This window comes from Rana temporaria, chromosome 9 (assembly GCF_905171775.1).
Source record: "Rana temporaria chromosome 9, aRanTem1.1, whole genome shotgun sequence".
NCBI lineage: Eukaryota > Metazoa > Chordata > Amphibia > Anura > Ranidae > Rana > Rana temporaria.
This window is the reverse complement of record NC_053497.1, coordinates 145982779-146007293: the sequence shown is the minus strand read 5'-3', so window position 1 is coordinate 146007293 and position 24515 is coordinate 145982779. Positions and strand designations below refer to the sequence as shown.

At 49.8% G+C, this 24515-nt stretch overlaps 1 protein-coding gene across 1 annotated transcript in view; it reads left to right on the top strand.

Annotated features, from left to right (window-relative positions):
- The first annotated feature begins 226 nt into the window (after positions 1 to 226).
- Positions 227 to 24515, top strand: part of CFAP157 (cilia and flagella associated protein 157) — a 38414-nt gene continuing 14125 nt past the window's right edge. Inside the window, exons 1-4 of the mRNA XM_040324768.1 lie at positions 227 to 442; positions 7792 to 8063; positions 10326 to 10479; positions 23100 to 23367. Of these exons, the coding sequence (XP_040180702.1) occupies positions 288 to 442; positions 7792 to 8063; positions 10326 to 10479; positions 23100 to 23367 (849 nt within the window). The 5' untranslated portion in view covers positions 227 to 287. The remainder of the gene's footprint in view (positions 443 to 7791; positions 8064 to 10325; positions 10480 to 23099; positions 23368 to 24515) is intronic.

The following is a 24515-nucleotide window of genomic DNA, read 5'->3' as shown; positions in this document are numbered from 1 at the left end:
AGCTATTATATATTATAAGACATGACAGGTGACATGATCACAGCTCACTGACATCTACTGATCCCAAACACAGCCTGGCCCCGCCCACATCCGCCTCCCATCACTTAACTATCCCCGCCCACCACACGCAGAAGAGTCTGCGCCAGCATTGCACTCGGCTCAGAAAACCCCGCCCTGAAGCCCGCCCATTCTATCATCCCAGTGGGTGTGTGCGCCGCGGCCCCTCCCCCTCCGTGGTTGCCTAGCAGCGGGACGCTGTAGACGGCGGAGCGGTTGGTGAAGGCACCATGGCGCCCAAGAAGAAGAAGGGAAAAGGGAGCGCGACCGGGAAGAAAAAGAAGGAGAAGAAGGCGGAGGAGAGGAGCAGAGTGGAGCCCGTCACCGAGGAGAGCAAGGAGTTCTACCAACTCCAGATCCGGGACCTGGAGGGCCGCCTGGAGAGGTGATTGTGGGGGGACTACAGGTGTCAGCAATTCCTTGACTGAAATCAGAGGGGCTACAAGTCCCAGATGTAGTAGCACTACAACTCCCAGCATGCCCTGACTGAAATCAGAGGGGCTACAAGTCCCAGATGTAGTAGCACTACAACTCCCAGCATGCCCTGACTGAAATCAGAGGGGCTACAAGTCCCAGATGTAGTAGCACTACAACTCCCAGCATGCCCTGTAAAAGGCCCAGTGTTCTGTCAGAATCGGCAACCCGTTAGATTGGGTAACGGAAGTGACGTTCCGTCAGCTGAGTAGTTACTGCGCATGCGTGACGGGTTCGCTAATCTGACAGAATGCGCTATTCTATCAGATTACCGCTACCCATCAGATCATGAGGGTTTGGAACACATAGCTCCGTGGAACGCATGTTGGGATGCATTGCGCATGCGCAATAAGTATTTTTCCATCGGAATGTCACTTCTGTTGCATTTTCTGATGGGTAGCGGTAATCTGATAGAACAGCGGCAGCGGACATCTTAGTACACCCAGCTACGTCTCGAACTTCACAGTCATTTTAGCAATAAAAAGAGCGTATAGAAATAAATATAATATATTGACATCTGTGATGCTGTTTGGATGTTACATTTTGAAAGGTTTAGCGCCGAGCAGTGTGGGGTGAACCAACATGGCCTCCGCCACCTCCATACTGCTGGCGTCCATCCTCTTTCAAAATGTAACATCCAAACACCATCACAGATATCAACACTCTGGCCCAGATTGTCAAAGGGCTTACGACGGCGCAACGCAATGTGCGCCGTCGTAAGTCCTAATCTTGCCCGTCGTATCTATGCGACTGATTCTTAGAATCAGTTACGCATAGATAACCATTAGATCCGACAGGCGTAAGGCTCTTACGCTGTCGGATCTTAAATGCAATTTTTTTTTTCGCCGCTAGGTGTCGCCTCCGTCGTTTTCCCGATCGAGTATGCAAAATACGCGAATTCCCGAACGTACGACCAGCCAACGCAGTGAAGATACAATGTTTACGTACGATTTGCGACGCGTAAAGTTGCCCCTGCTATATGAGGGGCAACCAATGTTAAGTATGGCCGTCGTTCCCGCGTCGAAATTAAAAAATTTACGTCGTTTGAGTAAGTCGTCCGTGAATAGGGCTAGACGCCATTTACGTTAACGTCGAAACCAATGACTTCCTTGCGACGTTATTTAGCGCAATGCACGTCGGGAAATTTTAGGGACGGCGCATGCGCAGTACATTCGGCGCGGGAACGCGCCTAATTTAAATGATCCACGCCCCCTACCCTGATCATTTGAATTAGGCGGGCTTGCGCCGGAGGATTTACGTTACGCCGCCGCAACTTTACAGGCAAGTGCTTTGTGAATCAAGCACTTGCCCGTAAAACTTGCGGCGGCGTAACGTAAATGAGATACGTTACGCCGCCGCAAAGATGCGGCGATCTACAAGAATCTGGCCCTCTATATTTATTTTTATACACTCACTTTATTACTAAATATACTCTGAGATTCAAGACGTAGCTGGGTGTAGTAAAATGTCCGCCGTCTTATTCTGACGGCAGGTCTTCTGTCAGATTAGCAAACCTGGTAGCCGTGGAATGCATGCAATGCCATGCCTACTAGCCCATTATGCTTTTACTTTCCAGGGAACAAAAAAAAAAAATACACCAAAATCGTGTAAAAAAAATTGATTTTTTTTTTTTACTTACCAGAAATGGCGCTTGCTATGCGGAGGTTCCTAATCTGCCTCTTCCCATACCGCGTTCAGGTCTTCTTCCTCATCCTCCCCGCGTTGTCTTCTGGGAACTGTGTGTATCCCAGAAAGCAGCCGCCCATTTACAAAAGCGCCACGAGACCCGCGCATGTGCAGTAGGAAACGGGTAGCGAAACCGCTAGTCTCCACTGCCTGTTTCCCTCAGTAAGGATGGCGGCGCCAGGAGCTGCTTGGATTGAGCAATCGGCCTCGGGGGGGCCGACATTGCGGGCGCCTAGGACAGGTAAGTGTCCTTATTAAAAGTCAGCAGCTACAGTGTTTGTAGCTGCTGACTTTAAAAAGAAATGTAATCGCGGGTGGAATCCCGCTTTAAGCTGGCCATACATGGATCGAAATTTGGCCAGTTCAGGAACCTGCTGAATGTAATGAGTAAAATAGAAAGAGTATGGCACAACTGCAATCCTACCAAGACATGGCCGTCCACCTAAACTGACAGGCCGGGCAAGGAGAGTATTAATCAGAGAAGCAGCCAAGAGGCCCAAAGACAGTACAGGGGGGTCCTTATCCGCCGGGGGGACCTTCTTCGGCAGAACACCGGTCTGTATTGAGAAAAGCATCCGCCCCTTGTCTCATCACATATGGCTACCCATCACAGTTTGCTCCGGAAGTGGCGTTGAAAATGTTTGCACTGCGCATGCGCAACACCGCCATATACGTTCCAATACTTTTACGACAAAACAGCACACTAAAACCGTGATGGGTAGCCGAATATGACAAATCACCGCCATCTTGTTACACTTTCCGCACTCCTCCACCCTAAGGATACAGTGAGAAGGGGACAAGCGGACATCTTTGTACACCCCCCAGAGTTTTACATGTACCGTATTTATCGGCGTATATCGCGCACTTTTTTGCCCTGAAAATCAGGGCAAAATCGTGGGTGTGCGATATACGCCGATACCCGCTTTCCCGCACCGAGTTTTGAATACTTCGCCGACATATACCGAGCGCAGTACACTCGGGTATAGTCGGCCAGTCTCGGCTTCTTCCGCGGTCACGTCCTGGACGTACAGGACGTGAGCGCGACAGTTGCCGAGCCTGCCCGAGTGTACTGCGCTCGGTATATGCTGGCGCAGTATTCAAAACTCGGCGCTGGGAGGACGCGAGGACGCCGCAGAAGGACGCCGGACCCGCCGAAGAGGACACCGGACCTGCCGAAGAGGACACCGGACCTGCCGAAGAGGACACCGGACCTGCCGAAGAGGACACCGGACCCGCCGCAGAAGGACACCGAAGCCGCAGAAGGACACCCGAAGCCGCAGAAGGACGCCGGACCCGCCGAAGAGGACACCGGACCTGCCGAAGAGGACACCGGACCTGCCGAAGAGGACACCGGACCTGCCGAAGAGGACACCGGACCTGCCGAAGAGGACACCGGACCCGCCGCAGAAGGACACCGAAGCCGCAGAAGGACACCCGAAGCCGCAGAAGGACGCCGGACCCGCCGAAGAGGACACCGGACCTGCCGAAGAGGACACCGGACCTGCCGAAGAGGACACCGGACCCGCCGAAGAGGACACCGGACCCGCCGAAGAGGACACCGGACCTGCCGAAGAGGACACCGGACCTGCCGAAGAGGACACCGGACTCGCCGCAGAAGGACACCGAAGCCGCAGAAGGACACCCGAAGCCGCAGAAGGACGCCGGACCCGACGAGGCCGCCGATGGACGCCGCGCAAGACACCAAAACTGGAAGTACAAAAATAACTTTTTTTCCACAGGATTGGGGGTCGCTTTAGGGGTGCGCGGTATACGCGGGAGCGCGTTATACCGCAATAAATACGGTATTTATTACAGTAAACTGAGGTTCTATAGTGAAATACAGGACTTAGAACTCCATCTGACTGCTTACATGTTGAATTTTAAAAGCAGCAGCAAGCCTGCCCATCTCACAGGTTTTCTAATCTGACAGAAGTCTGCTGCTTTTAAAATTCAACATGTAACCAGTAAGACGGAGTTCTAAGTACTGTATTTCACTATAGAATTTGGAGGGGGGATTTTTAATGTAATTTAATTTTTTTTTTTTTTTTTACCTAATCTCTATCACATGGGGGGGGGGCTCAGAAACCCCCTATGTGATGGTGTGTGTGTGTGTGTGGCATAGGGGGGGGGGGGCGCGGAATTGAAGGACCCGGCCATGGGGTGGCAAAGGGAGTAAATCCGGGCCTGGCAAGAAGAAAGCCATTGTTGTAAGAAAGCCGTAAGAAGTTGGTGGACGGCCATGTCTTGGTAGGTTTGTAGTTTTGCCATACTCTTTCTATTATCAGATGATGGATTGAACAGTGCTCCGTGAGATGTTCAAAGCTTGGGATCTTTTTTATAACCTAACCCTGCTTTAAACTTCTCCACAACTTTATCCCTGACCTGTCTGGTGTGTTCCTTGACCTTCATGCTGTTGATTGTTCACTAAGATTCTCTAACAAACCTCTGAGGGCTTCACAGAACAACTTTATTTATACTGAGATTAAATTACACACAGTTGGACGCTATTTACTAATTAGGTGACTTCTGAAGGCAGTTGGTTCCACTAGATTTTAGTTAGGGGTATCAGAGTAAAGGGGGCTGAATACAAATACACGCCACACTTTTCACATATTTATTTGTAAAAAAAAAAATGAAAACCATTTCCCTTCCACTTCACAATTATGTGCCCCTTTGTTTTGGTCTATCACATAAAATCCCAATAAAATACGTTTGTTTTTGGTTGTAAAATGACAAAATGTGAAAAATTCAAGGGGTGTGAATACTTTTTTAAGGTACTGTGTGTGTGTGTGTATATATATATATATATATATATATATATATATATATATAAGGGTTGACAAATTTGCTTGGAATCTAGGAGCCAGCTAAAAAAGTTAGGAGCCAGAAAATGCACCCTGTCCCGACGAGCTTGCACGCAGAAGCCAACACATACGTGAGCAGCGACCGCATATGTAAACGGTGTTCAAACCACACATGTGAGGTATCGCCGCAATTGGTAGAGCGAGAGCAATAATTCTAGCCCTAGACCTCTTCTAACTCAAAACATGCAACCTGTAGAATTTTTTAAATGTCGCCTATGGAGATTTTAAAGGGTAAAAGTTTGTCGCCATTCCGCGAGCGGACGTAATTTTGAAGCGTGACATGTTGGGTATCAATTTACTCGGCGTAACATTATCTTTCATAATATAAAAAAAATGGGGATAACTTTACTGTTGTCTTATTTTTTAATAAAAAAAATGTGTAATTTTTTCCCCAAAAAGTGTGCTTGTAAGACCGCTGCGCAAATACGGCGTGACAGAAAGTATCAATAGTAGCAACGATCGCCATTTTATTCTCTAGGGTGTTAGGATAAAAAATATATATAATGTTTGGGGGTTCTAATTAGAGGGAAGAAGATGGCAGTGAAAATAGTGAAAAATTACATTAGAATTGCTGTTTAACTTGTAATGCTTAACTTGCAATACCAACGGCCACCACCAGATGGCGCCAGCTCACACATCTGGTGGTAATAACTTGTAATACCAACGGCTCACCACCAGATGGTGCCAGCTCACACAAAAAAAAATGTTTTTTTTTTTTTTTTTTTGCCCCCTTCCAAGCCAAGTCGCCAGAACCCTATTTCTAGTCGCCATGGCGACCTGGCGCCTGGGATTTGTCGAGCCCTGTATATATATATATATATATATATATATATATATATATATATATATATATATATATATATATTAATGTGCTTCCTTTTAAATAACAAATGTGTTGCCTTGGTGGTATGTTTTGGGTCACTGTTGAGCTGGAAGATCCATCCACGACCCATCTTCAGTGTTCTGGCTCAGGGAAGAAGGTTCTCATCCAAGATTTTACAATACATGGCCCCGTCCATTGGCCCCTCAATATGGCAAAGTGGGTCTGTACCCTTAGCAGAGAAAAAGCTCCAAAGCATAATGTTTCCACCTCCGTGCTTCACAGTAGGGATGGTGTTCTAAAAAATGTTGTAAAAAATGACGTTTTAAAGGGTCTAGAAAAAACAACGTTTTTTTCAACTCGATCATTAAAACGGCCTTGCCTACACACGATCGTGAAATTAAAAATGCTATCCGGAAGACAAGTGTAAATTGTCCCTCAGGCCTCCTCACTTGTGTGGCTCGGGGAGCTGCATTTTGTGCTGGCGTGGCAGCAAATTCATTTGAATGGGCTGCTGTGCCTCCTGAAAACGCAGGCAAAAGGTTCCTGCTCCATTTTTTCAGTTGCAGCCTACACGAAAACTGCGAGTGCGACTCAGTTCCCAGTGCAGGAAGCAGCTACTACAATTTCTAGTGCATGCAGGGCCATTAGGGTTAATGACACTCATCTCCTGCATTCTTCTGTGTGGGTGGTATCTAACCAAAACTGAAAAAAAAAAAGAATGAGCTGTACATAAACTTTAAATTTGAAGTGCAGTTTTACTTTTAGACCTCGTTCACACAGGAGGTATGCAGGAGGTATGCATGCATGCTTCAACTGCCGTCTGTGCTTACCCACATGTGGTTGCACATTCAAGTCAATTGGGATGCAGCGGCTGCAGGGACACAGCTGTCGCTCTCCATATAACAGCTATGCAGGTGCTTGGGTTCGTTTGGGGCCGTGCACCCGCACAGATGTCACATTGGGAGCAGCGGCGGTGTCCGTGGAGCCGGTGTGTCCTAATTAACCTGAATGTGACCGTCCGCATCGGGAAAGTGGGGAACACCTGTGCATCCTCGTGCGGTAAACATGGCGTCACACAGGTCATGGATGCATAGGCCCTATGCAGTGGTGTAACTAGAACCTTCAGCCCAGGTGCAGACACACATACATGCAGACACACACACACATGTAGACATACACACATACAGACTCGCACACACAAATGCAGACATACACACACATACACATGCAGGACATACACACACACGCACATGCAGACATACACACATAGACAAATGCACACACACAAATGCAAACATACACACACACATGCAGGACACACACACACATGCAGACACACAAATACACCAACACACGCAGACATACACACAAACACACATGCAGACAAACACGCACACACACACACACAAATACAGACATACACACACATGCAGACATACAAATACACACACACACATGCAGAGACACACACGCAGACATAAACACACATGCAGACATACACACACAAATGCAGGACATACAAACACACACACACACATGCAGATATACAAATACACACATACATGCAGACACACACGCAGACATACACACACACAAACACAAATGCAGACATACACATGCAGGACATACACACATGCAGACATACAGTATACACACACACACACACACACAAATGCAGGACATACAAACATGCAGACATACAAATACACACATACATGCAGACACACACGCAGACATACACACACACATGCAGACATACACAAATGCAGACATACACATGCAGGACATACACACATGCAGACATACAAATACACACACACACATGCAGACACACATGCAGAAACGCACACACATGTAAACGTGGCCTTACTATTGTCTTATACACAGGTATCAGAACAAATGGGATGAAATTTGTGCAAAGGATAGCCAATTCCAGGCACAGTTCGATCAACTCTCCAGTGACAAGAAGGAGATTGTGTCTTTCCTCAAGACAACCCTCAACCAGCGTATGGATGAAATTGCTGACCTCAACGATCAGCTGACTGGACTACAAGAGGCCAAAGATGCCGAGAAAGAAGCTTACGAGGCCCAGCTGGGTCAGGTACGGAGTGAGTCCCAGGAGAAAACGGACCGTCTTACTTCAGAGAACATGCTTCTGGGTAAGAGTTGTCCTCCACACTCACTTCTCACCATCCTATCTGTATTAACCTGTTTCTGGTATCTTCATGTCTTTGTTTTGCCCTCCACAAGCTATCGGCCTTGCCATTCCTGACAACCTGTAATCGCCTCCCCTACCACCTCTTCTACACAATTCCCCTGCGCTGTCACAGTTTTTTTCCAGAGAGAAAGAAGGCCATAACCCCAGGAGAAGCACACAGGATGCATTAGAAGCATGGGATGGGTACACCAATGTCTTTTACACACACACTGAACCCATAATTGGTCACCTCTGAGCACATCCAGGTTCTTTGCTTCAGTATGCTGGTTCTCTGAGCTGACTGAACTGCAGATGGGGGATTATCTCTACTCAGTGTATGTCCGATGGACACAGAGGAGGTATCAGGGGTCTAGTTGACCCTGGACTGTCTTCATAAAGATGTCATCACGCCTATATCATATCCTCCGACACTTTGCACTTTTCCTCTCTTGTCTTACAAACCCGATGTACATAAAGTCTGCACTTTATGTACATCATCATAGCCTTCTCTATCTACCATCTTCTGAACATTACATCTATGGCAGTACCCTCTGTGCTCCTATCCTGCACATACTGCCTGCTGTCATACACCCTGTACTCCTTTCCTGCACATACTGTTCCATGTCATACACCCTGTACTCCTCTCCTGCACATACTGCTCCATGTCATACACCCTGTACTCCTCTCCTGCACATACTGTTCCATGTCATACCCTCTGTACTCCTCTCCTGCACCTACTGCTCCCTGTCATACCCCCTGTACTCCTCTCCTGCACATACCGTTCCATGTCATACACCCTGTACTCCTCTCCTGCACATACTGTTCCATGTCATACCCTCTGTACTCCTCTCCTGCACATACTGCTCCATGTCATACACCCTGTACTCCTCTCCTGCACCTACTGCTCCCTGTCATACCCCCTGTACTCCTCTCCTGCACATACTGCTCCCTGTCATACCCCCTGTACCCTTCTACTGCACATACTGCTCCCTGTCATACCCCCTGTACTTTACTGCACATACTGCTCAGTGTCGTACCCTCTGTACTCCTCTCCTGCACATACTGCTCACTGTCATGCCCTTTATATTCCTCTCCTACACATACTGCTCATTGTCATACCCTTTGTATTCCTCTCCTACACATACTGCCATTCCTCTCCTACACCACAATCCTTGTCATGTTGCCCACCATTGTTCCCTTTTGCACTCCTCACTGTAGATGCTGCCATCATCTTACCCTCTGCACTACTCTCTTTCTGCACTTTTTGCCCCTTATCATGCCCTCCTCTCTTCTGTCCTTACTTTCTGCTTTCAAGCAATGCATCCAGCTTCTTCCCAACAGCAGCATATGGTAAGGGGGGTGCACTGTGATGTAAGGGAGAGTGGGGGACCCAACTTCTGATGGTGGGGTGGCTCTTGACATCTAATGTAAGGGGAGGGGATGCGCTGGACATCTAATCTTACAGATACAGCCGGCCCTTTTGAGGGCAATCGTAATGCTGATGCGGCCCACAATGAAATTGAGTTTGACACCCTTGATTTAGATCAAAGCATATTCATGTGTTAGAATGACCCAAAGACCAGACCTAAATCCAATTGAGAATCTGTGGCAAGACTTGAAAATTGCTGTTCACAGACGCTCTCCATCCAATTTTTCAGAGCTTGAGCTATTTGGCAAAGAAGAATGGGCAAAATTGTCATTCTCTAGATGTGCAGAGCTGGTAAAGACATCCCCAAAAAGACTTACAGCTGTAATTGCAGTGAAAGGTTCTACAAAGTATTGACTCAGGGGGGGGGGGGGGGCTGAATATAAATGCACACCACACTTTTCACATTTATTTGTAAAAAAAAAAAATGAAAACTATTTATCATTTCCAATACACAGTATAGTGACAACCTGCTAATGTTTTAGCCCCAAAGTGAATCTGTGCTTTGCCCATGCAGGGAATACAGTCTTGTATAGTCTCCTTCTTTTGTTTCCTTGTCACTCATTTTTCTGGAAACCATGAAGGAATAATAATCTGTCATAACCTGATTTACTTTGACCAAGATGGGTTTTAAGTAGATTATGATTGTGGGAGAAACATTAGACTGTAAGCTCCTCAGGGGCGGAGACTAGAGGTTGAGCCAGCACTATACAAATTAACACAATAAAGTGAGATGGCAGTTTGGCACCTGGGACAAATTGTAACATAAGTAAACTTGATGGTGTGCTTTGTTTTCAGCCGGTAAATTGGCTTCCTTGGAAGAGTTCAGGGTGCAGAAAGAGGAGCTGATGGCCAAATTTGCTGCATTGGAAGAAAAGTTAAGATCTCAGGACGAAGAACGTAAACAGATGATGTACGATCTGGAGAAGAAGGCAGTGCTGGATAAGGACAGGTTAGGCTCGCTGTGAAGTCAATTCATTTCAGTGAAAGTATCCAATTAGGCGCAGAGGTCCTCAAACTACGGCCCTTCAGTTGTTCAGGAACTACAATTCCCATCATGTCTAGTCATGTCTGTGAATGTCAGAGTTTTACAATGCCTCATGGGATGTGTAGTTTGAAGATCCCTAAATTAGGGGTATGGAGGAATTATTCCTCTGCCTTGTGCACATCTTATGTTTCCCCAAATAATGGTCTGATCTTCATTCTCTTGAAAGTTTAAGGCTGTGCTCACACTATTGTGAATTGGATGTGGGCTTCCTTACATCCAATTCTCAATAGCAGGAGATTGTGACAGGCTCTCTATGGAGCCGGTTCACACATCTCCGGAGCGCTTCCGGTGCGAATTGCACAGGAGTCCTGTGTGTCTTCTGGTTCCATTACATTATTTTTGTGAATTGTTGCCCAAAATATAATTATTTAAGATAAGAGGGGGGAGGGGTTATTTACTAAAACTGGTGCACACAGAATCTGGTGCTGCTGTACATGGTAACCAATTAGCTTCTAGGTTTTTTGTGAAAGCTTAAAGAGGAGCTCCGGTCATATTTGTGTTTATTGAAAGTCAGCAGCTACAAAAACGGTAGCTGTTGCCTCTTAAACACTCACCTGTCCTAAATTCAGCCATGTGCTCACCTGAGCAGTTCTTTCCCTCTGTCTTTTTTCCCCGGCACCGGCATGTCAACTGTGGGCTCCCGGCTCTGACAGCTCAACTGTGGGCACCCGGCACTGACAGCTCAACTGTGGGCTCCTGGCTGTGACAGCTCAACTGTAGGCTCCTGGCTGTGACAGCTCAACTGTAGGCTCCTGGCTGTGACAGCTCAACTGTGGGCTCCTGGCTGTGACAGCTCAACTGTGGGCTCCCGGCTGTGACAGCTCAACTGTGGGCTCCCGGCTGTGACAGCTCAACTGTGGGCTCCCGGCTGTGGCAGCTCAACTGTAGGCTCCTGGCTGTGACAGCTCAACTGTGGGCTCCTGGCTGTGACAGCTCAACTGTGGGCTCCCGGCTGTGACAGCTCAACTGTGGGCTCCTGGCTGTGGCAGCTCAACTGTGGGCTCCCGGCTGTGGCAGCTCAACTGTGGGCTCCCGGCTGTGGCAGCTCAACTGTGGGCTCCCGGCTGTGGCAGCTCAACTGTGGGCTCCCGGCTGTGGCAGCTCAACTGTGGGCTCCTGGCTGTGGCGGCTCAACTGTGGGCTCCCAGGTGTGTCAGCTCAACTGTGGGCTCCTGGCTGTGATGGCTCAACTGTGGGCTCCCAGGTGTGGCAGCTCAACTGTGGGCTCCCAGCTGTGGCAGCTCAACTGTGGGCTCCCGGCTGTGGCATATCAACTGTGGGTTCCCGGCTGTGACATATCAACTGTGGGTTCCCGGCTGTGACAGCTCAACTGTGGGCTCCCGGCTGTGGCAGCTCAACTGTGGGCTCCCGGCTGTGGCAGCTCAACTGTGGGCTCCCGGCTGTGGCAGCTCAACTGTGGGCTCCCGGCTGTGGCAGCTCAACTGTGGGCTCCTGGCTGTGGCGGCTCAACTGTGGGCTCCCAGGTGTGTCAGCTCAACTGTGGGCTCCTGGCTGTGATGGCTCAACTGTGGGCTCCCAGGTGTGGCAGCTCAACTGTGGGCTCCCAGCTGTGGCAGCTCAACTGTGGGCTCCCGGCTGTGGCATATCAACTGTGGGTTCCCGGCTGTGACATATCAACTGTGGGTTCCCGGCTGTGACAGCTCAACTGTGGGCTCCCGGCTGTGACATATCAACTGTGGGTTCCCGGCTGTGACAACTCAACTGTGGGTTCCCGGCTGTGACAACTCAACTGTGGGTTCCCGGCTGTGACAGCTCATCTGTGGGCTCCCAGGTGTGTCAGCTCATCTGTGGGCTCCTGGCGGTGGCGGCTCAACTGTGGGCTCCCGGCTGTGGCAGCTCAACTGTGGGCTCCCGGCTGTGGCAGCTCAACTGTGGGCTCCCGGCTGTGGCGGCTCAACTGTGGGCTCCCGGCTGTGACGGCTCAACTGTGGGCTCCCGGCTGTGGCAGCTCAACTGTAGGCTCCCGGCTGTGGCTGCTCAACTGTGGGCTCATAGCTGTGGCAGCTCATCTGTGGGCTCCCAGGTGTGTCAGCTCAACTGCGATGTGTCCCAGAAGACTGCAGAGAGGAAGAGTAGAGGAGAACTTCTGCTTGGATTGCCTAGGCCAGTGAGCTCCAAACTGTGGCCTGGGGGCCAGATGTGACCCTTTGCTTGCCTTTATCTGGCCCTTGGTGCACTATTCCTCCAACGGACACCAATGATGGGGCACCATTCCTCCCACTGACACCATAAATGGGGCTTCAATCCTCCAACTGACAACAATGTTGAGGCACCATTCTCCCACTGACACCATTAATGTGGGTTTATTCCTTCAACTGACACCAATGATGAGGCACCATTCTTCCCACTAATACCATCAATGTGGCTTTATTCCTCCAACTGACACCAATGATGGGGCACCATTCCTCCCACTGACACTATAAAGAGACACTATTTCTCCAGGTGACACCAATGATGGGGCACTATTCCTCCCACTGACACTATAGATAAGAAACTATTTCCCCAACTGACACCATTGTGTGGGTGCCTTAGACTAGAACGTCCCCATTTGGGTGAAGCTGAGTTTCCATTGAACAAGCTGAAGTCAGAAGCTGATTGGTTACTTTGCACAGCTGCACCAGATTCTGGGCACTCCAGTTTTAGGGTGCATTCTCACTATATACAGTGACATTTTAATGTGTGGCAAATGCCTGTCACCACAGGGGCACACAGAAACACACTGCTGTACATTCCTGTGAATGAAGTGTACATTTTGTACACTTCAAATAAAGTTAATTTTAAAAAAAAGGAGCTGTGTGATGCACTCAATCATCCCCTACCACAAGCAGCAATGGAAAGCTTTCACATCGGTAAAAAAAAATTCCTAAAACAAAATTTTGATCCATGTATGGGCAGGGTGGATGAACATAAGTCGAACTACCAATTGATGGATTTTTGCTATAGCCAGTGGCGCTGATCGGTGTATTCTAACTAGGGTTGTCCCGATACCACCTTTTTAGGACCGAGTACAAGTACCTATACTTTTTTTTATGTATTTGCCGATACCGATTACCAAGTGACGGCCCAAGACATTGTGCTGCCTGGTACCAAGAATTAAATGCTGCCCCCCCCCCAAAAAAAAATTACGTTCACCAAAATGCCCCCACATCCATTATTTTATATCATGATAACTAAAGTGGACCTATCATGGCTCTATACATGTATATAGGAGTATAAAAAGGACCTGTCATGGCTCTATTCATGCAATTAACCTCACAGTGAAACGGAGAGTGGAACGGGGGGAGCGGTCGGGCGGCAATTAGCCCCACAGTGGAGTGGAGAGTGGAGCTGGCGGAATGGGATGGCATGCGGGCAGGAAATTTGCTGCCCCCCTGAAAGTGCTGCCTGGTACAATGGTACCATCGGGTCCCATGGTAGGGCCGGCCCTGCGATCACCGATACTTTTTTAAAAATGTGTCCATGTGTCCCCAAATGCAGCCATGTGTTCCCAAATGCAGCCATGTGTCCCCAAATGCAGCCATGTGTCCCCAAATGCAGCCATGTCCCAAATGCAGCCATGTCCCAAATGCAGCCATATGTCCCCAAATGCAGCCATGTCCCCCCAAATGCAGCCATGTGTCCCCAAATGCAGCCATGTATCCCCAAATTCAGCCATGTATCCCCCAAATGCAGCCATGTATCCCCCAAATGCAGCCATGTATCCCCAAATTCAGCCATGTATCCCCAAATGCAGCCATGTGTCCCAAATGCAGCCATATATCCCCCAAATGCAGCCATGTATCCCCCAAATGCAGCCATGTATCTCCCAAATGCAGCCATGTGTCCCCAAATGCAGCCATGTATCCCCCAAATGCAGCCATGTATCCCCCAAATGCAGCCATGTGTCCCCAAATGCAGCCATGTGTCCCCAAATGCAGTCATATGTCCCCAAATGCAGTCATGTGTCCCAAAATGCAGCCATGTATCCCCCAAATGCAGCCATGTATCCCCCAAATGCAGCCATGTATCCCCCAAATGCAGCCATGTGTCCCCAAATGCAGCCATGTGTCCCCAAATGCAGTCATATGTCCCCAAATGCAGTCATGTGTCCCCAAATGCAGCCATGTCCCCAAATGCAGCCTTTTCCCCAAAGAGAAAGCCAAGCCCCCCCTCCGCTGCCGTCTAGTTGATCAGCGCAGGGAACATAATAGCTTTCATTTGAATAGCTGTCTGTTCCCCACCACGAGTTGTCATATATAGCCCCTCCCCCTTGTCCGGGCACTTTGATAGACAGATCACCCGTCCAATCCTGGGATGGGTGATCTGTCTATCAAAGTGCCCGGACAAGGGGGAGGGGCTATATATGACGACGCGCGGCGGGGAACACACAGCTATTCAAATGAAAGCTATTATGTTCCCCCCGCTGATCAACTAGATGGGGGGGGGCTTGACTTTCTCTTTGGGGACTAGATGGCGGCAGCGGCAGCAGCTCTCCTCTCCTCCATTAGTGACATACCCTAGGACTGCTCTGCTCTCCGCCCGCTCTCCACCCGCTCTCGGGTGAAAAGAAAAGTATCGGTGAAGCATCGGGTGCATTTACGCGAATACAAGTACTCACGCAAATGCTCAGTATCGGTCCTGATACCGATACTGAGCTCTTCTGCTTGATTCTGAGAATGCCTTTTTTTTGGCGTGTCGGAATTGCATACAAACGAGCGCATTTTCCGATAGGAACTTTTTCCGTCGGAAAAATAGAGAACCTGCTCTCAATCTTTTGTTTGCGGAAATTCTGACAGCAAAAGCCTGATGGAGCATACACCCGGTCGGAATTTCCAACCAAAAGCTCATATCAGACTTTTCTTGTCGGAATTTCCGATCGTGTGTACGCGGCATAAGGAATCCTACACACTTTAATAATGTGCTATAAAGTTCTTAAAGGGGTTGTAAAGGTACAATTGTTTTCTCCTAAATAGCTTCCTTTTCCTTAGTGCAGTCCTCCTTCACTTACCTCATCCTTTCATTTTGCTTTTAAATGTCCTTATTTCTTCTGAGAAATCCTCACTTCCTGTTCTTCTGTCTGTAACTACACACCGTAATGAAAGGCATTCTCCCTGGTGTGGAGTGTCGTGCTCGACCCCTCCCTTGGACTACGGGAGAGTCAGGATACCCACCAACACACAGCTCCTTTCTCTATCTGCAACGTAGAGAGCGTCCTGACTCTCCTGTAGTCCAAGGGAGGGGGCGAGCACGACACTCCACACCAGGGAGAAAGCCTTGCATTACTGTGTGGAGTTACAGACAGAAGAACAGGAAGTGAGGATTTCTCAGAAGAAATAAGGACATTTAAAAGCAAAATGGAACGATGAGGTAAGTGAAGGAGAACTGCACTGAGGTAAAGGAAGCTATTTAGGGAAAAAAAATTGTACCTTTACAGCCCCTTTAAATGCCGCGTACACACGGTCGAAATTTCCGCCAAGAAATGTCCGATGGGAGCTTTTGGTCAAAAATTCAGACCGTGTGTAGGCCCCATCTGACTTTTTCTGTCGGAATTTCCGACAGCAAAAATTCGAGAGCTGGATCTCAAATTTTCCAAAGGGGAAAAGTTCTTGTCGGAAATTCCGATCGTTTGTATGCAATTCCGACGCGCAAAAAAAAAAGGCATTCTCAGAATCAAGCAGAAGAGCTCAGTATCGGTATCTGGACCGATAGTGAGCATTTGCGCTGTACGTCATCGCGTTCTTGATGGTCGGAATTTTGTGTGACCGTGTGTATGCAACACAAGTTTGAGCCAACATTCCGTCGGAAAAAAATCCACGTTTTCTCTTTCGTTCATAGACGGACACAGCCTTCATTGACCTTAGGGTTATGCTTCTTCCTACCAGGAGATTTAGGCAGAATTCTACAGCACTTAAGGTGTTAAAAACTTCCCTTCATGCCGCTCCTCCCAGGGGGCGTGGCTCCCCAGGCATAACCCACACCCTGCTTTAGCAGCCTCAGTTTGTTTTCTGCCTAACGACAGGAGGTCAAGGCTCTCTCTGGAGTTCCTGGACTCTGGAGTTTTTTTCTGGCGATTTTTCTCGCTTTTTTTATTATTTTGTTCCTGCATTTTGAATCCTGCGATTCTTCTATCAACAGCCGACTGGGTGACAGGCTGGGTCCTCGACTCTTGTAGTCCCCCCATGTTCGGCCTTCGAGCATGTGCCGGCCCTCAGCTCAGCTTTGGGACGTCCACGACAGGCCCTGTTGCTCCAGGGGCGGCCGGGGAACTTCAGTTCTAGGGCACACATATGACCGGTCTCTATGGCTTTGTCACAGTGTGTCTGGCCGACAGCCATGCCGTTTACGGACGTTGGTTCTGTCTGGGATACCTCCAGCCGCGTAGTCGCAGGACGGGTAAGTAGTGGCCCCTTACTCAGGTAAGTGGTCTGGCTGGTGTTTTCCCTGGGGAGGTCGACTGAGGGTCCGCCCTGCTTTCCTCTCTCCCCTTCCTCTCCCTCCTTCCCCTGACTGGGTAGTGGCTGTAAAGGGGGGCCTCCTGGGTTTTCTTTGTTACCACCGGGCCCGTGTGTTGTTGGGGGACTGTGTTGTTACTCTGGGGGGTGCTGCTGTGTGCTGCTGTGTTCTATGAGGTAATTTTTACCTCAGACGGCGGCCATCTTGGAAATCTCCTTGGTAACGCTGTGATTCTTTTCTGAGGTGACAGACAAAGCACAGCCAGTGCTGCTGTGTTCTATGAGGTAATTTTTACCTCAGATGGTGGCCATCTTGGAAATCTCCTTGGTAACGCTGTGATTCTTTTCTGAGGTGACAGACAAAGCACAGCCAGTGCTGCTGTGTTCTATGAGGTAATTTTTACCTCAGATGGTGGCCATCTTGGAAATCTCCTTGGTAACGCTGTGATTCTTCCCTGAGATGACTCAGCACAGCCTCTGGTCTCTGCTACCAGTTTTAGTGCTGTTACAGTTTTAGGCTGTGAAACACTGTGAATCTTCCATGAGGTGAAGACACATCACAGCCAGCACATCAGAGCACACCTCAGGTTTTTCAGCTCCCTCTGCAGCTGGGTGGGGTGGTGTATACCGGGGGCCCCCATGCTCTGCAATAGCAGCAAGGAGGTGACCAGTGTTTTTTTTTTGTCCTGCCTTGCAGGGTGGGTGACTCAGCGCTGACACTATGGAACTCAAGCTATGCCTGAGTTAACCCTTAACGCCCCTCCCCCTGCCACATCTGTTATGTTGGCTGTCCTGGGTTTCTTGCCAGGTTTGAAGCAGCTAGTGCCCGGATTGGGGGTAAAAAAGCGCCCCCTCCCTGAAGCCTGCTTCTGGGGATGACACAGAATCGCTGTTTTTTTCTGGTTCTGTTATGTCAGAGGCTGCGGGTTTAACCCTTATGGATAGTGAGGATGACTGCAGTCAGTTGCTGGCAAGAATTTGTTGGAGCTCTTGTTTCTGCGGTGCGTGAGACTCTAAAAATTGAGGATGTGGCGGAGACACCTCCGTGTCAGTACCAGCAGACTACCACGCACCGCTGAAGGGTTTCCTTGTGTTCCTTATTTGGACTATATGTTATACAAGGAATGGGATGCAACGCAAAAAGTTTGTCAAAAAACTTTGCAACCCGTTACCCCCTTAAGGGGGGCTTTAAAAAAAAAATAAAAAAAAATAAAGTAGGTCTCTCCTCCGCCAGTGGATCCCCCTGTGTCCAGACTGCGCATGGCCACCACGTTGCCTGTGGAAGGGGCTCCTGCTTTTCAGGATCCCGCTGATAGGAGAGTGGAGGCCGTGGCCCGCTCCCTATTCACGGTGGTGGGTTCGGCGGTGAGGCCGGCTCTGGCCGGGGCCCTGGTCAGGCCCCGACTAAAAGGGCGAAGCTCCTGCTGCAGGAGCTGGAAGAAGGACCTCTAAGGTGGCCTTGGTGATGGCCGTTAAGGGTGAACGGTCCTTTTGGGTCTTCCCTGACTGGCATCATTGAGGATGCCACGGGTGGTAAGCGCATGCTGTTCCCACAGTCTGGGAAGGGCTAGGGACCTCGCCCTGTGCAAGGACCCTCCTTGCCTAGCTCTGAGCGTTTTTTCGCTCGCCCTGTGCGGTGGGGGTAGGTCTACATGGTGCTTGAATCCCCGCTGCGGGGTAGCAGCGCACCGGATACCGCATGCCTGCGCACATGCCTGCTTCCGCCTGAAGGTCTGCTCCCGCCCGTGTCTCGGGTGGGAGACTGGCTTCGCATTGCGAAGTGTTTTCCTTGGGGTACAAGATTGAGTTTCTCTCTTGTCTGCCAAACAGGTTTTTTCCCTCCGGCTTCTGGCCTCCTCCGGTTCGCCGGTTGACTCCGTCATGGGCTGTCCAGGATCTTCTGGTCAGGCTAGTGATTGTGCCAGTTCCCTCGTTGGAACGGTCTCGGGGTTTTACTCCATTCTGTTTGTGTCCCCACGGAGGATGGGGCCCGGTCGATCCTGGGCCTCAAGTCCCTCCTTTTGTTTTGTCAAGGTGCAAAGGTGGTGTCGATTCGCTTGGTAATAGCGGCACTTCATCAGGGGGATTTTCTGGCATCCTTGTATGTCATGAACGTGTACCTGCATATCCTCAAACCACCGGAGATTCTGTGCTTTGCGGTCAGGGGGGACCATTTTCAATGGTGTCCTTCCCATTCGGCGGGTTTTGGCCAAGGTGCTCGTACCGATACTGGCCCGGCTGTGACAGCGGGGGTTTGTTATCATGGGATGTCTGGACGACATTCTCCTACGAGCTTCTTCGAGCTCTGCATTGGTGGAGCCGTGTCTATCACGTGTCAGGCTCTCCGAGTGTTCGGCTGGTTTCTGGATTGTCCTGAAATCAGGGTTGATTCCGTCTCAGGGATACCTGGGTCTGGTCCTGGATTCCTCCGGGGCGGGAGTGTTTTTCTCCTAGCGGAAAAACTTCAGACTCTGCTATCTGCTGTGCAGCAGTTGCCGACCCAGAAGCGGTCATCTCTGCGATTCTGCAGGAAGGTTCTGGGTCAGTTGGTAGCCTCTTTCGAGGCGGTTCCGTATGCCCAATTCCACGCCAGGGTACTACGGAGGGAACTGCTGTCACGATGGGACTAGCTTCCGTCATCTCTGGATTACCAGATTTAGTTGAGTCATCTGATCATGTCTCCCCTGGTGTGGTGGCTGGCGTTTCCGGTGCTTCGGGCCAGAAAGTCATTTTTCTGCAGGCCACTGGACAGTGGTCACGACGGATGCCAGCCTCTCCGGTTGGGGAGGGGCGCTTGGGGCACCCAGTCAGCCCAGGGGCACTGGACTCAGGTGGAGTCCTGCCTACTGATCAACGTTCTGGAGCTCCGAGCAATCAAGCTTTGCCTTACCAGGTGGTCCCTGGATCTACAGGGCCGACCGGTCAGGATCCTGTCCGATAACACCACGTCCGTGGCGTAGGTTGATCATCAGGGAGGCACACGGAGTTCTGTTGCAGCGACGGGGGTCGCGCGCATCCTTTCGGTGGGCCGAAGGGTCCGTTCCGGCTCTATCGGCCGGGTACATTCCGGGAATACGGAATTGGCTAGCCGACTACCTAAGTCGCACTGCACTGGGCCAAGGAGAGTGGTCTCTCCACCCGCAGGTGTTTCGGGGTCTGTGACGAAAGTGGGGCACTCCGGACGTGGACCTTCTAGCGTCCCGTCTCTATCGGTAGGTGCCACGGTTCGTGGCCAGGTTTAAGGACCCGTGGGCGGACGCGTCAGGCGCGTTGGTGGCTCCTTGGGGTCGCTGTCGCCTATTTTACACCTTCCCTCCTCGGAAGCTTCTTCCTCGCCTGCTGCGCAGAGTAGAAGCTGTAGGGATTCTATCGGTCCTGATTGCCCCAGATTGGCCGCGTCGCTTCTGGTACGCGGACCAGGTGCGTCTGCTGGCAGACGCCCCCTAGCGTCTTCCCCTGGGAATTGATTTTCTGTTACAGGGTCCGATCTTCCACCCTGTTTCACAGCCACCGGCCTTAGCGGCGTGGCTGTTGAGAGCCAGGGGCTTAAGGACCGAGGCCTATTGGGCTCGGTGGTCTCTACCGTGCTGCCTGCACAAAAGTCTACCTCACGTAGGTTTTTTCCTCATACATGGAAGGCCTACTTCTCTGTGTGTGGGGAGATGAACTGGCACTCTCGTACATGCGTTGTGTACAGGATTCTGCTGTCTTTGCAGCAGGGAGTGGTTCAGGCTCTCGCCTTACGTACGCTTAGGAGCCAGATTTCTGCTCTGGCTGTTTTTACTTGCAGCGACCCTTGGCATCGCACTCCTGGGTGCGTGCGTTGGGTCAGGGGGTCTGGCAGGTGGCCCCTCCGGTGCGCCCTCCATTACCCCCATGGGACTTGAATTTAGTCCTTTCAGTGCTTCGGGATGCTCCCTTTGAGGACATTCGGGAGGTTTTTTGTTTATTGTCACAAAAGGTGATTTTATTTCTGGTAGCAATTACCTCGATCAGACGGGTGTCTGTCTGTTCTGGCGGCCTTGTCTTGCAAGGCTCCCTGCTTGGTCATCCGTAAGGATGAGGTGGTGCTGCGGCCGCAGCCGTTTTTTCTCCCTAAGGTCGTTTCGGCTTTTCACTTGGATGTGGACATTATTCTTCCATCCTTATGTCCTCAGCCGAAGAACCCGAAGGAGGCCACTTTACATTCTTTGGATGTGGTTCGGGCCCTTTGAGTTTACTTGTCAGCGACCGCTCCGTTCCGGAAGTCGGACTCACTGTTCGTGTCTGTGTCCGGTCCCAGTAAGGACCTGGCAGTCTCGTCGGCCACCATTTCCAGGTGGATCCGACGGATTGTGCTTCAGGCCTATGCCCTGAAGGGAGGGCGCCCCCCTTTCGGGTCATGGCGCATTCGACCAGGGCAAACGGGGCCTCTTGGGCTTTCCGACACCAAGCCTCTGTGTTACAGGTGTGTAAGGCTGCGACCTGGTCGTCGGTCCACGCTTTTTCACAGTTTTATATGGTGGATGTGAGTGCATCTTCTGATGCCTCCTTCGGCCGCAGGTGTTACAGGCGGCAGTTTAAGGTTGGAGTTCCTCCGTTCCTCCTTAACTCCGGTTTTTGTTTGGGGTGTAACCTGTTTTTGCTGTGTTATTTTTCCCACCCCTCGAATTTTTTGACACTGCTTGGGGACGTCCCTAAGGTCAATGAAGGCTGTGTCCGTCTATGAACGAAAGAGAAAAAAGGATTTTTGTACTCACCGTAAAATCCATTTCTCTGAGTTCATAGACGGACACAGCACCCAACCCTCCTTTGTTTGTACTGCTTGTTACGAACTGAGGCTGCTAAAGCAGGGTGTGGGTTATGCCTGGGGGAGCCACGCCCCCTGGGAGGAGCGGCATGAAGGGAAGTTTTTAACACCTTAAGTGCTGTAGAATTCTGCCTAAATCTCCTGGTAGGAAGAAGCATAACCCTAAGGTCAATGAAGGCTGTGTCCGTCTATGAACTCAGAGAAATGGATTTTACGGTGAGTACAAAAATCCTTTTTTTCTTGTCGGAATTTCCGATCGCGTGTACGCGGCATAAGAGATAACTACAGGTTCTGAGTGCACAGAAAAAAAATGGTTTTAGAAATCTCAGTTTCTTGTGTATACAGATAGAACTACCTAGTAAGGGCCAGATTCAGAAAGAAGTTACGCTGGCGTATCTATTGCTACGCCGCGTAACTACTAGGATGCGCCTGCGTATCTTTTTTCTGTATTCAGAAAACAAGATACGCCGGAATTTTGCTAAGATCCGACTGGCGTAAGCCTCTTACGCCGTCGTATCTTAGTTGCATATTTACTCTGGCCGCTAGGTGGCGCTTCCGTAGATTTACGCGTAGAATATGCAAATTAGGTAGATACGCCGATTCACGAACGTAGTTGCGCCCAGCGTATCTATATGCGTCATTTACGTAATGCGTCGGACCGGCGTAAAGTTACCCCTACTATATGAGGTGTACGCAATGTTAAGTATTGACGTCGGGACAGCGTCGAATTTTCCGTCGTTTATGTCGTTTGCGTAAAAAGTTCGCGAATAGGGCTTTGTGTAAGTTACGTTCGCGTCTAAAGCATTGACTATTTGCGACGTGATTTCGAGCATGCGCACTGGGATACGTCCACGGACGGCGCATGCGCCGTTCGAAAACAGCGTCAATTACGTGGGGTCATGATAGTTTAACATAAAACACGCCCACTACCAGCCAAATTTGAATTAGGCGGGCTTACGCCGACACATTTACACTTTACACTACGCTGCCGTAACTTAGGGCGCAAGTTCTTTCTGAATACGGAACTTGCGCCCTAAGTTACGGCGGCGTAGTGTATCTGAGATACGCTACGCCCGCCGATAGATACGATAATGTATCTGAATCTAGCCCTAAGTGTCTACACAGGTGTTGTCAGGTACACAAACAAATCCCAGGGATAGTAGTGGGTGGCAATTCTTGGTGTTGGTCCCACTAGTAGAACTTTCCTTCTAGATGACGGTTGGTTGGTCAACCTGGTCGCTGTGATGGGTTACATCCCCCATTCTATGTATGGATTCCCACAGGTTAAAGAAGGAAATGGTCCAGCGGGTGAATACTGTGGCAGCGGAATTCCGCCGGGTGTCCAACAACCAGATGGCGGAGACTACAAAGCGAGCGATCCGCGAGAATGTGGCTATTGGTTCCCAGCTGGCCAAGATGTCAGATAAGAGCATGGAGCTGATCAATGAGAACGACCTTCTGAAAGAGCGAGAATCGGAACTCCACAAACAGCTGGTGATGCTGGAGGAGAATGAGAAGGAGCTGGTGAAGAAAAGTCTCAGCAACCAAAAGGTGACATATTACCCTCAACAGTGCTGGAGTCATTTGTGTGTAGTGTATTCCTAGAGACAATGATCAGAGATGGACGCAGTATAATCACAGTATAGGGCCCACTTACACGTGCGTTTAGGGGCCAGCTATGATTTCCTGCGGTAGACTCAGCAGGATTGTAGACTGGAAGCCCAATGTAAAGCAATGAGAAGCTGACAGCGCATGCCGCCATTTGTGCAGTGATTATCTGTAGATGATTGGTCAGGGATGCAAACTGTTTAACCACTTAAGACCGGACCAATATGCAGGTAAAGGACCAGGCCCCTTTTTGCAATTCGGCACTTCGTCGCTTTAACTGATAATTGCGCAGTCGTGCGCAATTGTCTATAATAAATATCCCCCACAAATATATATATAAAAAAAAAAAAGTCTTCAGTTTAGGCCGATACGTATTCTTCTACCTATTTTTGGTAAAAAAAAATCGCAATAAACGTTTATCGATTGGTTTGCGCAAAATGTATAGTGTTTACAAAATAGGGGATAGTTTTATGGCATTTTTATTGATATTTTTTTTTTTACTACTAATGGCGACAATCAGCGATTTTTTTTGTGACTGCAACATTATGGCGGACACATCGGACAATTTTGACACATTTTTGGGACCAATGGGGTAGATTCAGGTACATTTGCGCTTTTTTTACTGAGGCGCAGGGCAACGTTTTTGCCCTGCGCTCCCGCAAATTTTCTGCGCTACCCGCGATTCACGGAGCAGTAGCTCCGTAAATTGCGTGGGCGCTCCGGCAAAATGCCCGGCGTAAGCGCGCGCAATTTAAATGATCCCGTAGGGGGCGGGAATCATTTAAATTAGGCGCGTTCCTGCGCCGATCTTAGAGCGCATGCTCCGTCGGGAAACTTTCCCGACGTGCATTGCGGCAAATGACGTCGCAAGGACGTCATTTGCTTCAAAGTGAACGTGAATGGCGTCCAGCGCCATTCACGATTCACTCACGCAAACAACGTAAAGTTCAAATTTCGCGACGCGGGAACGACGGGTATACGTAACATTGGCTGCCCCTGCTAATAGCAGGGGCAGCCTTACGTGAAAACCGCCGTACACAAACGACGTAAACTGCGTACGCAGGGCTCGCGTAACGTTGTGAATCGGCGTT